Consider the following 12,792-nt stretch of genomic DNA (forward strand, 5'->3'; position numbering starts at 1 on the left):
AACTCGAGAATATCTTATTCCAACTAACCTTAGGGCATGAGTTTGAGGACCCATATATTTTTTATTCCAAACAAGTGCATCAAAATTGAAGTGAGAAGAGGACTTTCAATTGGGTCAAAAGGTGGGATTCGTGAATTGACCATTTTAGCCCTGGTGGATTGCATTATTACAATGGCGGCTCATGTGGTGATCTGTGTATACATTCTCTTATCTTCTTCAACCTTAGAACACAGTTGTTCGAAACACAGAGAGAAAGAGGAGAGAAAATGGCAGGCGCTTTAGCTGGATCACTTGGAATTGGCCTTCCATGTTCCACCAAGCTCTCTCACACAACTTCACGGTCCTCTCGTCTTGTTCGTGTCAAAATGGCCGCCACACTCGACGAGAAGAAGAACTTCACTCTCAAGAAATCTGAAGAGGCTTTCAAAGCTGCTAAGGTACATTTCTCTTTTACCTAACTTGTTTCCTTTCTCTTTCGTTCAATGCATGGAACCATTGGATTGATTGGTGAATCCCCCTTTTCGTAATCGGTGACTTTTTTCCGAGTTCGCCATAGGTAGTCTGCGTGTTTGAGTTTGGATTTGGATGTTTGATAGTGGATTAACAATTCGATTTGAATTCTATGGTTCTTTTGTGGTATTAGGTATCTGTGATTCTGATTTCTCGTACCGGAGGGTAGATTTTTTGTTGCATCGCTGAATTTTCGATTGTTTGTTGAAAATTCAATGTAATGATATCTTGTCTGTGATGGTTGATGTTGATGGTGAACATTGTTTTGAACGCTTTAGAGAAATTTACGCAGGAGCTAATGCCTGGTGGAGTGAATTCCCCTGTTCGTGCCTTCAAATCTGTTGGTGGACAACCAATAATTATCGATTCTGTAAAGGGCTCCCACATGTGGGATATTGATGGTAATGAATACGTTGATTATGTGGGTTCTTGGGGACCGGCGATTATTGGTCATGCGGATGATGAGGTACAATTCCACTCAGTTTATTTGCTTCAATTTGTTTCTATTTGTGTGTCATAATCTCAGTTACTTGGATCTTCTGCGTTGCTTTTAAGTCTAATGTTCTTCAACCTTTATTATTATTATTATTTTTTTTTTTGTAAAGTTCTGAACTATCAATGGCCTTCTAAGTTTGGTTAATGGATATGTTTTATCTCATAAGCATGTTGTATCTGACATGGTTCCATGTAATTTGTTCTAAAGAAACGTTGTTTGCCATACGTTGAGCATGGTCAATAACTTTGTCCACAATCAAATTTCCCGCCCATAGTTATCAGGAGGGAGTCCCACATTAACTAATTAAGGGGATTATCATGGGTTTATAAGTAAGGAGTACATCTCCATTGGTATAAGGCATTTTGGGGAAACCAAAGGCAAAACCATGAAAACATATGCTCAAAGTCGACAATATCATACCATTGTGGAGAATCGTGGTTTCTAACATATTGTTTAGTCTGAAATTTTACAAAGTGAATAGTGAGGATCGGCTGGGTGTTTGATTCCTATTTCTACTTCATTTCGATTTTATGGGAAATGCAACAATGAATTATCTAATTCTCTAATCTGCCTTGATAAAGCACAGTAATCTTCTTTCTATTATCTATTAATGTAGGAAACAGAGACTTCATTTGGAACAAAGTGTCAGTTTTAGAGGCATAAGACATGAACATAATTTAGCATTTCTAAGTCTTTTTCCTTTTAAAAAACTGAGCTCATTGGGACATGCGAAGAACGTATTGAGACATGCTGATATATGTTGGAAAAGATTACTCTAAAGCTGATACTAAAATTTTCTGCATAAACAACGTGAAAGCCATCTCTATTATAGAAAAGAACAGGAGAAGAAGAAAATATATGAAACAATAAAGTAGATGCATACCATGGAAAAATGTTTTAGATCTAAATGACAGAAAGCCACAAAAATAGCAGATTAACTTGCCTATAAAACGAGGCTGATTTCTTCTCTCTTCTATTTGTGGGGTACTTGACTATTTCTTGTAAACAATGGAGACTATTGTATCTTCAGAAGTAAATGAGAGATCCTACCTCGGTTTGAGAGGGGAACGAAGCATTCCCCTAGCATTCTTTATAAGGGCGTGGAAACTTCTCCCTAGTAAACGTGTTTTAAAAACCTTGAGGAGAAACCCGAAAGAGAAAGCCTAAAGAGAACAATATCAGCTAGGAGTTGGCTTGGGTTGTTACAGCAAATTAGTTGTCTTTTGATATGCAAATTGCATGTTTAAATCTTTAGATATCATATAAGCCACCATGTCCAAACGAATGTAATTTTCTTTTTTTTGAAGTAATGAACGTATAATTTTGTTTGTATCCTAATTTTTTTTAAAAGGATAAGTCGCAGTGTATATGTTGTGCTCGCATTTGCCCATGCTTCTACTTGGATATTCATCACCATAATATTCTCATAGGTACTTGCAGCCCTTGCTGAAACAATGAAGAAAGGAACCAGCTTTGGTGCTCCATGCCTTTTGGAAAATGTTTTAGCTGAGATGGTGATATCTGCTGTTCCAAGCATAGAAATGGTTCGGTTTGTTAACTCCGGTACAGAAGCATGCATGGGTGTGCTTCGGCTTGCCCGTGCTTATACTGGAAAGGAGAAACTCATCAAATTCGAGGGATGCTACCATGGCCACGCCGATCCATTCCTTGTCAAGGCAGGCAGTGGAGTGGCAACGTTAGGCCTTCCTGATTCTCCTGGTGTCCCCAAAGCAGCTACCTCTGAAACTCTTACTGCCCCCTTCAATGACATATCAGCTGTAGAATCCATTTTCAACGCCAATAAAGGAGAGATTGCTGCACTTATCCTTGAGCCTGTCGTTGGAAATTCTGGCTTCATTCCTCCAAAACCCGATTTTCTAAATGCCATACGCAAACTTACCAAGGAAAACAACGCTCTCCTCATCTTTGATGAGGTCATGACAGGATTCCGTTTGTCTTACGGTGGAGCTCAGGAGTATTTCGGAATAACACCCGACTTAACAACGCTCGGAAAGATCATTGGTGGTGGTCTGCCTGTTGGTGCATATGGGGGACGAAGAGAGATCATGGAAATGGTAGCACCAGCTGGACCAATGTATCAGGCAGGTACCTTAAGCGGGAATCCATTAGCAATGACTGCAGGGATACACACACTAAAGCGATTGAAAGAACCGGGAACCTACGAATATCTGGACAAGATCACGAGCGAACTTGTTGAAGGTTTGGTAGCTGCAGGGAAGAAGGCTGGGCATGCAATATGTGGAGGCTCCATAAATGGGATGTTCGGGTTTTTCTTCACCGACGGCCCTGTTTACAACTTTGAAGATGCTAAAAAGAGTGACACAGCCAAATTTGGGAGGTTTTACAGGGGAATGTTGGAGCAAGGCGTATACTTCGCCCCTTCACAGTATGAGGCTGGGTTTACCAGCTTGGCACATACATCTGAAGATGTTCAACATACTATAGCAGCAGCTGAGCAGGTTTTCAAGCAAATTTAGGCTTTCATTATGGTATGCTCTGTAACTGAGTGAGAGTTGAGTAAGAACTTCCTCTTAGGAGATTTGTATCTTCCTGATTGTTTGCGAGTAAGTTGGGCGTTGTTTCTTGATGGGCAGTAGTCTCTATGTGCTTTTCTTATTTTCTTACTAGCACGTTGACCTAATAAAAAGATCAAATTTAGGGCATCAGTTCCAATGGTTCACTTAACTGTGGCATGAATGTGAGATTATAATGAAGTTATTTGATGGTTAATATATCATCATGGAAATTTGAGCATAGTTCACTTCAGATTCTTTCAGGTGTAAGAAAGGGGCGACCCTCAAGACCCTCAAGTGGTGCCTATCCGACTATGTGAGGGCCAAGATAGAGAAGTGTCATAATGCGATCGATGAAGATAGTGCATCATCCAACACACCAAAAGTGTGCATTGAAGCTAAGTCGAGACATATACAAAGTTCGAGAGAACGAGACAACATAAGTGTCAAAGACAAGCTCGAAAAGGGTCGAGTAGGACTCCAAGCCATAACCTTAGAAGTCAGGGTTTTGATATGAGTTTCGGCATACGGCTTGAGAATTAAGTACGTATATATGAAAGATGAAAGCTCACAAAAAAAAATTGGTGTTAAACAGATATCTGACGAACTATGCACGAGGCTATTTTTTGCTTGCCAAAATGACGTCTACTCGAAAAGGATTAGAAAAGCCTCAAAATGTACTAGGCATGGCGCTTTACGATGAAATGGAAATAAGATCATTGTTTGCCTCTGTTAACCTCAAGCATGTTTGGTGCTCTCTCTTAACATGGTAGGTTTTGACCCAAAAGATGAGCTGGGGCAGGGGTCTCATCTCAAGAGGCACCTGGTCATTTCTACCCATTCAATTATGAGCAAATCAAAGGAGGACCACGTCAATATGTCCTAGCCAGCCTATGAGTTTCTTCTTCGGAGCCCGAACTCTCTTTTCTGCTTCTATGATTTGAGAATGCTTTCATCAAATGATACATGTGGATTGAGTCATTCCTACCCCAAAGCCCGATTCGGCCTAGTCGAATCATTCGAATTAACATGTGAGTGGTCCAGAAACGAACCCAAGTGGACGAATTGGAAAAAAACACTGTGAAAAACTTCCCACCTGTTCTGAAATAGTTGAATTTTGAGAATATTAAACGTCTCTATCCAAAATAGAAGTACAGAATGGCAAGAACTATTCCTTATTTCAACCTTTTATTAATTATAAAGGCTTGAGGCGACCACAATCCACTTGTTCTCAAACCAATCAATTTCTCTAAAACAGCAGAAAATCCTACTTAGAAACCGAGTCATGCGATACAAAAACAAAACCACCAACTGGGCATACATTATTCCGTCTAAACAATGGAAGAATGGGTTCTACATCATTATGAACATATAAATCAGAAAGCCAGAGTTCACAAATCTATTTTGATTTGAGCACTTACATAAATAGAACCAGCTTCTTCCTACAGTCTATGAATTCTATACAAGAGACAGCTCACCAGAAGGAATTGATCTCTTCACGAGATTGGCCCATGATTTGTTGGTCTCTTCAATAACTTTAAGGGCATAATCCTGCACCAAGTATAGCATGTTACAACTTAAGCTCAAAGAAAATTTGAATCAAAGAGAACAAATGGTGGCCCACAACACCAGGGGTGCTTGTGTTTGAAAAGATTCGATCAAAGAGAGAAGTCTATCAACTATTATGACATGATTTAAGGAAGGGGTTCTTTTATTAATCTCATTCTCTAATTGCGGCATCGTGGAATAGGATGGAAAAAGCTTACCGCTAGTCGATGTTGTCCTCTTTGAGTTTTCCCTTTCGGGCTAGAGAGAGGTTTCCACACCCTTATAAAGAAGGTTTCGTTCCCCTCTCCAACCAATGTGGGATCTCACAATCCACCCCCCCCCCCCCCCCTTGGGCCCAGTGTCCTCGTTGGCACTCGTTCCTCTCTTAAATCGATGTGGAATCTCACAATCCACCCCCTTCGGGGATCAGCGTCCTCGCTGACACACCGCCCAATGTTTGGCTCTGATACCATTTGAAACAGCTCAAGCCCACCACTAGCAGATATTCTCCTCTTTGAGCTTTCCCTTTGGGGCTTCCCCTCAAGGTTTTTAAAATGTGTTTGTTAGGGAGAGGTTTCCACACCCTTATAAGGAATGTTTCGTTCCCCCTCCAACCGACGTGGGATCTCATAATCTACCCCCTTCGGGCCCAGAGTCCTCGCTGGCACTAGTTCCTTTCTCAAATCGACGTTGAATCTCACACAAAACCACATTAAAAAAAAAAAACTGAAGCTAGCCGCCTTGGAGCAAGAAAGCAGATCATGAGTACAATGCAAGAAGTGGGTTCCCAACACCCCAATTGTTATATTTGTATATCAGATATATGATATACCAAAGCAACCATCTTGTATTCACATGTTTGCATTGTATTGATGAATTGAAAAATACGACCCTTTCGAGCTATAAACAAGAAAATATTGCGAAGGACTCGAAAGATTGAAATTTAGTGGTGGAGTTTGTATATGTACCTTGTTTGCAGGCATGTTCCCCAGACCAAACCTATTAGCGGGTTTTCCATCAGGGATCTTGTAGTCTCTAAACCAGTCCCTTATAGCAGTTAAGGTTCCCTGCAAGTAACTTTTGGATTAGAAAGGTAAAATCTTTCACTCCATTAGAACATTTACATATTCTAGCATAGACTGCATCAGGATAGCCCCCCACCCCCCAAAGTCAGCTTTATAAGGTAAAGATGTATACCGGGAAATGTTTCTCAACATCGTCTATATCATTCACTAGTGAAGCTTTAGGGTCGTCTAGTGAAATTGCAACTATTTTCCAGTCAAGTTCCCCTTCATCAATCATGGCTAAAGCAGCCACTGGTTTCACTTTCAGAACCTCACCTATCTTACGATCACTTTCACCAATTTCAACAACATCAACTACAAAAGCAACAAATAGTTTGAAAAGAGAAAAAGAAAAATCATTGCCTTTACATATTATGACATTCTACTCATTAGAGTTGAGGAAGTTACAGAACCTAAAAAGAAAGTTCAATGAAAACATCATGAGGTGCACATACCAGGATCATTATCTCCAAATGCACCTTCAACTTCAGAGTTAGCAAAGGATGGATCTTCCCATGTTTGTGGAAGCAATCCATAATTCCAGTTGATATTGTAACTGTGAGATGCACAGTCAGGTGGTTACATGTTAAAAAAGACGGTATTCGAGAGTCATAAGGTCAAATGCAAGAGCCTCAGCCTAATATTTGTAAAATGGCAAATGAAAAAATATGCATATTAGCTAACAGGGCCAACTTGGCAAGTACGGCATCCCTACTTCATCTAAGAGACAGTAGTTTGAAATTCCCTCACCTCACATGCTATGTAATAGCACATATACATATATGTGTCTACATGTTTGTGTGTAATACACACAGATGTATAGATGCATATAAATATTCAAGATGGATAGTACTTATAGTTAAAACTACTTAAGATGGAGATTCCAATTAGTCCAATTCTCCTAGCTTCAAATTCATTCTAAATCTTTTAGTGGAGGCTCAAATGCATATTTCTACAATTTTGGAACTAAAGCAGTAAAAAATACGCGATGTTCTTGCTAAATACCAGAGAACAAAATGAAAAATGTTGCTACACTATGATGTACAAACACTAAGATTGTCAGCATTAAAAACAGGCTATAGCCATCGGGACGTGCTTTCCATGTCCATCCACTTATGAGTTGGCACTTGGCCAACAGCTAAACTTATTATATCATGTCTAAGTCTAACAAAATTCAATACCCCATACAGTTCCAGCAATAATATACAGCAGAGCTAAGCAACAAATGCATTGTTTCTTACGGATAGTATCGAAGCTTCCCCTTTTTGATATCTTGCTTTATAGGAGTGAACGACTCATCTGTTGCGACCTCCATTTTTGCGCTGGTTTCTTTTGGAATTTCAACAATGAAGTTGAAAACACCATCCCCCAAATGCAATGGAATATCATGCCATGGGGAGACCTACACCATAAGCAGAACTTCTTTTATAACATGAAGAAATGAAATGTAAAGGAGTATAGCATTCTTGTTAGTTCTTCACTGCACAATCAGTCAGATTTACTAATTAACCTCGCACTTTTCAAGTTCCTCAAAAGCTCACACCACCCATAAATTCAAATTCAAATAATGTGAGATCCCACATCAGTCGGAGAGGAGAACAAAACACCCTTTATAAGGGTGTGGAAACCTCTCCCTAGCAAGACGCGTTTCAAAATCGTGAGATTAACGACGATACATAATGGGCCAAAGCGATCATTATTTGCTAGCGGTGGGTTTGGACTGTTACAAATGGTATCAGAGCTAGACACCAGGCGACCAGCAAGGAGGCTAAGACCTGAAGGGGGGTGGACACATGCTAGCAAGAGGCTTGGGCCGTTACAAATAATCAGTGAATCACATACAATGGATCATACGCAAGGACGGGACATAAAACTCCCTCCAAGAAACTGGCATCATCAGTGCCTAAGCATAATGGACAAGGACGTATGGATACACTAACGTTCAATTGTTTGAAAGAATTTAAAGTAAATATGAAGGAAACGTAGAATATAGTCTTATAGAAAACAAGAAAAAGTTCGTTCAATGAACTCTGTAGACGGCATACGAATATCCAATTTATAAGAATTGGGAAACAAAACATCATGTCTGATAAACAAAACGAAATTCGTATATAATACAACACACATTTCTGGATTGATTAATATCTAAAACATCAAGAGATACCTGAACTCTCGCATTCAATCTCACAATGCATCAAATTCCAAATATCCATCCAAACCGGATTCCAAATGGTTCTCCACATCGTTAATTGCACATCAAGGAAAAAAAAAAAACAAAAACAATATACACAATTTCTAAAACGAAAAATGGAAACCAATCGAGTGACATGCCGATACAGAAATGGGGAAAAAACATGGAAAAACCTTTTTGCCAGACTGATCAGTGAAGAAGACGCGATAGTCGAGGGTTTCGGGCTGGCCTTCCTCCTTGATCTTAACCTCAGGAATGTACAAAGCTCTGCAGGAGAAAGATTTTCTGGAGGAGGGGAGTCTTCTGGAGAAGGAAAGGAAATTGGAATCATATGGGAGCCTGTGCTTGGGAAAAAGTGATGCCTTAGAGAGGAAACAGGAGGCAGTGACGGCGGCGGTGGTGGTGGTGGTGGCATTGGCTAAGACTCTAGCGGCGGCCATAGCTCCGGGAGAAGGGGAAATCTGCAGGAAAAGGGACGTCTTTGGACGAGAGTGAAGAAGAGGGTGGGGGGTTTTATGGGCATTCGAGAGTTAACCACAAAACAACTGAATTGGATAGGCCAGAGGAGAGAGAGAAGAGAGAGAAAATGAAAAATGGCCGTTGGATCATTCGATTGATCAATTCCATTCATTATAATATTCTCAAAATAATAAATAAGGTTAAATTAAATTTATTTTGCTTTTTTCTAAATTAACAAAAATATCTTTAAATTTTATATATATTTTTTTTAAGTTTTAATAATACGTTCACTCCCTAGGCTAACACAACAATGTTGTCCCGTTAAAAATAAGATATCCACTATATGTATGACGTGACTAATGCATGCGGAAAACATAATGTGTCATCGACTTAACATTCATAATAAATATCTTAAAACAACTTAGTCGTAAATAGAAAAGCGAAAAATACGTGTCATAAATTAAATAAAATGAACAAATCCCTGGACTACCCGTTTTATGGCCTTGGTCGCGACATTGTTATCGTATATGGTTTCTACTTTTACCTAAAAAAACAAAAGTAGCATATTGCTTGAGTATTTTAAAAATAGTCATGTTGGGTCAGAAAAAATGTGAACGCATGCAATATGATGGGACCTAGTTTTAAAATTATCATGGCATGGCCTTAAGGAGCTTTCTGATACGGGCAAGATTGGATGTATAGTATTTATATACACACACGCACAGACATGGAGCCACCAGGCAGATTCACGTACCCCTAAGTCTAGCTCGTCACTCACTAACGGCCTGCCAAATGCCACGGAAGAAAAAAACTTGCATAGCATCATGGAGAACATCATAACGAAAAAAATACCCTAATGCATATGACATACAAAAAAGCACCATAAATTTGACTTGTACATTATAGATTATCAATATCACTTAATCTCTCTCTTCAGCTCTCCAGTTGGTCTCTCATTTCTTCGCAGCAGTTTCCTCGTACTCTCCATTTTCCTTCCTGGTATTGTATCCATTTCCTTTGATTTCAGTTGCTTTCTTTCCTTTTTGATGGATGTTGGGTATAATCGCTTGATTCTACTGATTTTCTCCGAGCCTCCAAGGATGGAAATGAATCTGGCTTGTGTAAAATCTATTCGCTGTTGGTTTTGTTCATATGCCGAATCGAGTAGTTTGATTCGCTTTATGAACCCATGAGTCTTCTTGACTTGTTTTATCTGTCATTTTCTTGCTTGTGTTCTTTCGGAAATCAAAAATCGGTGTCCCATTGTTGATTAAAGTGAAGGTTCTGATCCCTACTTGTAGGAGCATTTTGTGCCCTAAAATCACTGGGAATTGCTCGGAAATTATCCGGGAACCGTCTGCGAAAAGAATTATTGGGATTTGGGCCTGAATTTCTGCCACTGACTTTTCTGGTGGCCTTGCTCGGGATTGTTGGGAGGGAGTTCTACATTGGCTAATTTAGGCAACGATCCTGAGTTTATAAGTAAGGAATACATCTCCGTTGGTGTGAGGCCTTTTGGGGAAGCTGAAAGAAAAACCATGAGAGCTTATGCTCAAGTGGATAATATCATAATATTGTGGAGAGTCGTGATTTCTAACATGGTATCATAATCATGCCCTTAACGTAGCTATGTCAATAGCATCCTCAAATGTCGAACAAAGAAGTTGTGAGTCTCGAAGGTGTAGTCAAAAGCGACTCAAGTGTCGAACAAAGGGTGTACTTTGTTCGAGAACTCCAAAGGAGTCAAGCCTCGATTAAGGGGGAGGCTATTTGAGGGCTCCATAGGCCTCGAGGGAGGCTCTATATGTATTTTGTTTGAGGGGAGGATTGTTAAGGATTGTTGGGAGGAAATCCCACCTTGGCTAATTTAGAGAATGATCATGGGTTTATAAGTAAGGAATACATCTCCATTGTTATGAAGCCTTTTGAGAAAGTCCAAAGCAAAACCATGAGAGCTTATGTTCAAGGTGGACAATATCATACCATCATAGAGAGTCGTTATTCCTAACAGGTCTTTTCTTTTCGATGCAATTGTTTCACATAATAATACACACACATAAGTTTCCTTGATACTTGTTCATCTCTTCTTATCCATAATTTCGTGACAGTTCCAGCACATGTCCCCATTCAAAACTGCGCAAATCCACCTTGTGAGTTCTCATCGTGAGGTTTATGAACCCTGTGATGATTCATTTGCTTTGGTCGATGCACTTTTAGCTGACCGAGTTAACTTGTTAAGTCATCACCCAACATTGTGCTTAGAAGTAGGCTGTGGAAGTGGGTATGTCATAACATCTCTTGCTCTTATGTTGGGAAAGGAAGCCTCTGGCACTCACTATATCGCTACAGACATCAATCCTCATGCAACGAGAGTCACTCGGGAGACACTAGAAGCACATGGGGTTCATGCGGAGTTGATATCCACTGACATAGCATATGGTTTGGAGAAACGACTGGCTTCATCCGTTGATGTGTTGATTGTGAATCCACCCTATGTTCCAACCCCTGAGGATGAAGTGGGTCTTGAAGGAATTGCCTCTGCTTGGGCAGGAGGGGAAAATGGCCGCAGCGTTATCGATAGAATGTTGCCAGTTGCTGATGCTCTTTTGTCTGACAAAGGCTGGTTGTACATGGTTTTTCTTGAAGCAAACAATCCCTCCCAGATATGCCTTCAAATGAGAGAAAAAGGGTATGCTAGTCGAATCGTTGTGCAGAGATCAACTGAAGAAGAGAGTCTTCATGTTATCAAGTTTTGGAAGAATGCTGATCTTCAAGTTCATGGAAAAGATTCAAGTCACAAAACAGGAACAATTTCAACATCTTAATTAGGAACACTTTCATAAGTTCCTTTTGTTACCTGAATGTAAGTGCTTAATCTTGCTAATCCATGCTTTGTTGGTACTAGTTATTACATCGGTTTATAATCTCGGTGGCGTTTCGGTTGTTTATATCTTGCAGGACTTGAGATTCATCAGGACATCCTCTGTCGTTACAAGGAACTAGCCCATTGTTCGAAATTCGTGCATTCTACAGGTGTGTATTGTTCGATTTTGTATATCAAATACATTTGTTTTGACCCTGTTACTGCTTAGAGATCTTATAGTAGTCAGTACCCTTACTGTCAATTGATGAGTTCGTAGTTCATAGGAACTTATAATTTCATTGTCCAGATACTACTGAAACTGAAAATATATGAATTGGTCTGGCTGAACGTTCTTGAACTGCCATTGTTGACAAGCTTTACTCAAATTAGTTCTCATCTGATAAGATCCAATTCTGTTATTAACCTTTTGTTGTTCTATGTCTGTCTTATGGATTTTAAGATCCAATTCCATTTGGTCATTTGTTTGCGAGATTCATTATGGTTTAATCCTTTGCTTGCTGCAAGTTTTTGGTTTGAAGCAGTGTTTTAAGGATCTTGAATAAATTAATTGACGTCCCTGTCAACCAACTCAACCAACTCGAATAAGCAAGACTGGGACATCTATCATGTGGCCATAAACAATATGCTTTGGACAAGCATGACCGTGACATCCTCCCTATGAACCGATTCAGACAAGCAAGACTGGGACGCTTACAACATATATATACATATTTGTTTATAACTAGGCCTTTAGAATTCTAGCTCAAATAGTTATAGAAGACTTTCACTCGACCATATGCATTTCCAGATGCATTTCCAGGAACCACTGAACTAAAATTCCCACCCATCAACCCAATCCAAATCAACTCTAGACTGTTTCGACATGATATATCATGATCGAAGTGGAAGGGGTTGATAGCCCACACATTTTTCAAAATAAATTTGTGTCCAAGTTTAAATCATTTGAAGTTTATTGTCTTTACCATGGGAATATTATTTTCAAGGAAAATAAAATAATGCAAAAATAAGATCCTCACAATCTCTCTTCCTCACACCTAACATTTAGAATTGCCCTAGTTTGGAGGGTTTCCAGCTCATAAAAAAATGGTACCTAATATCCAATCTTG

At 39.5% G+C, this 12,792-nt stretch overlaps 3 protein-coding genes across 5 annotated transcripts; 2 read left to right on the top strand and 1 right to left on the bottom strand.

The window, feature by feature from the left end:
* The first annotated feature begins 211 nt into the window (after positions 1-211).
* Positions 212-3,693, top strand: LOC111792718 (glutamate-1-semialdehyde 2,1-aminomutase 2, chloroplastic). The gene is made up of 3 exons (XM_023674279.2): positions 212-437; positions 803-976; positions 2,437-3,693. Exons 1-3 carry the CDS (start codon positions 267-269, stop codon positions 3,502-3,504), a joined length of 1,413 nt encoding a protein of 470 aa, XP_023530047.2. The 5' UTR covers positions 212-266; the 3' UTR covers positions 3,505-3,693.
* Positions 3,694-4,831: 1,138 nt separating this feature from the next.
* LOC111792719 (soluble inorganic pyrophosphatase 6, chloroplastic) lies at positions 4,832-8,873 on the bottom strand. The gene is made up of 6 exons (XM_087123218.1): positions 8,517-8,873; positions 7,394-7,554; positions 6,608-6,708; positions 6,286-6,467; positions 6,057-6,155; positions 4,832-5,091 (listed from the first exon to the last, which is right to left on the bottom strand). The coding sequence occupies exons 1-6, from the start codon at positions 8,781-8,783 to the stop codon at positions 4,999-5,001; spliced, it is 903 nt and encodes a 300-aa protein (XP_086979344.1). The 5' UTR covers positions 8,784-8,873; the 3' UTR covers positions 4,832-4,998.
* Positions 8,874-9,691: 818 nt separating this feature from the next.
* LOC111792720 (uncharacterized) lies at positions 9,692-12,023 on the top strand. 3 transcript variants are annotated; one of them, XM_023674282.2, is made up of 3 exons: positions 9,692-9,801; positions 10,911-11,665; positions 11,761-12,023. In XM_023674282.2, the coding sequence occupies exon 2, from the start codon at positions 10,920-10,922 to the stop codon at positions 11,625-11,627; it is 708 nt and encodes a 235-aa protein (XP_023530050.2). In that variant the 5' UTR covers positions 9,692-9,801; positions 10,911-10,919; the 3' UTR covers positions 11,628-11,665; positions 11,761-12,023. The 3 variants fall into 3 exon arrangements, with proteins under 3 accessions (XP_023530050.2, XP_086979346.1, XP_086979347.1); XM_087123220.1 differs by having other exon boundaries at positions 9,721-9,801; positions 10,104-11,665; XM_087123221.1 differs by lacking the exon at positions 9,692-9,801 and adding an exon at positions 9,808-10,813.
* Positions 12,024-12,792: the final 769 nt, after the last annotated feature.

This window comes from Cucurbita pepo, chromosome 4 (genome assembly GCF_057944985.1).
Source record: "Cucurbita pepo subsp. pepo isolate OVF chromosome 4, ASM5794498v1, whole genome shotgun sequence".
NCBI lineage: Eukaryota > Viridiplantae > Streptophyta > Magnoliopsida > Cucurbitales > Cucurbitaceae > Cucurbita > Cucurbita pepo.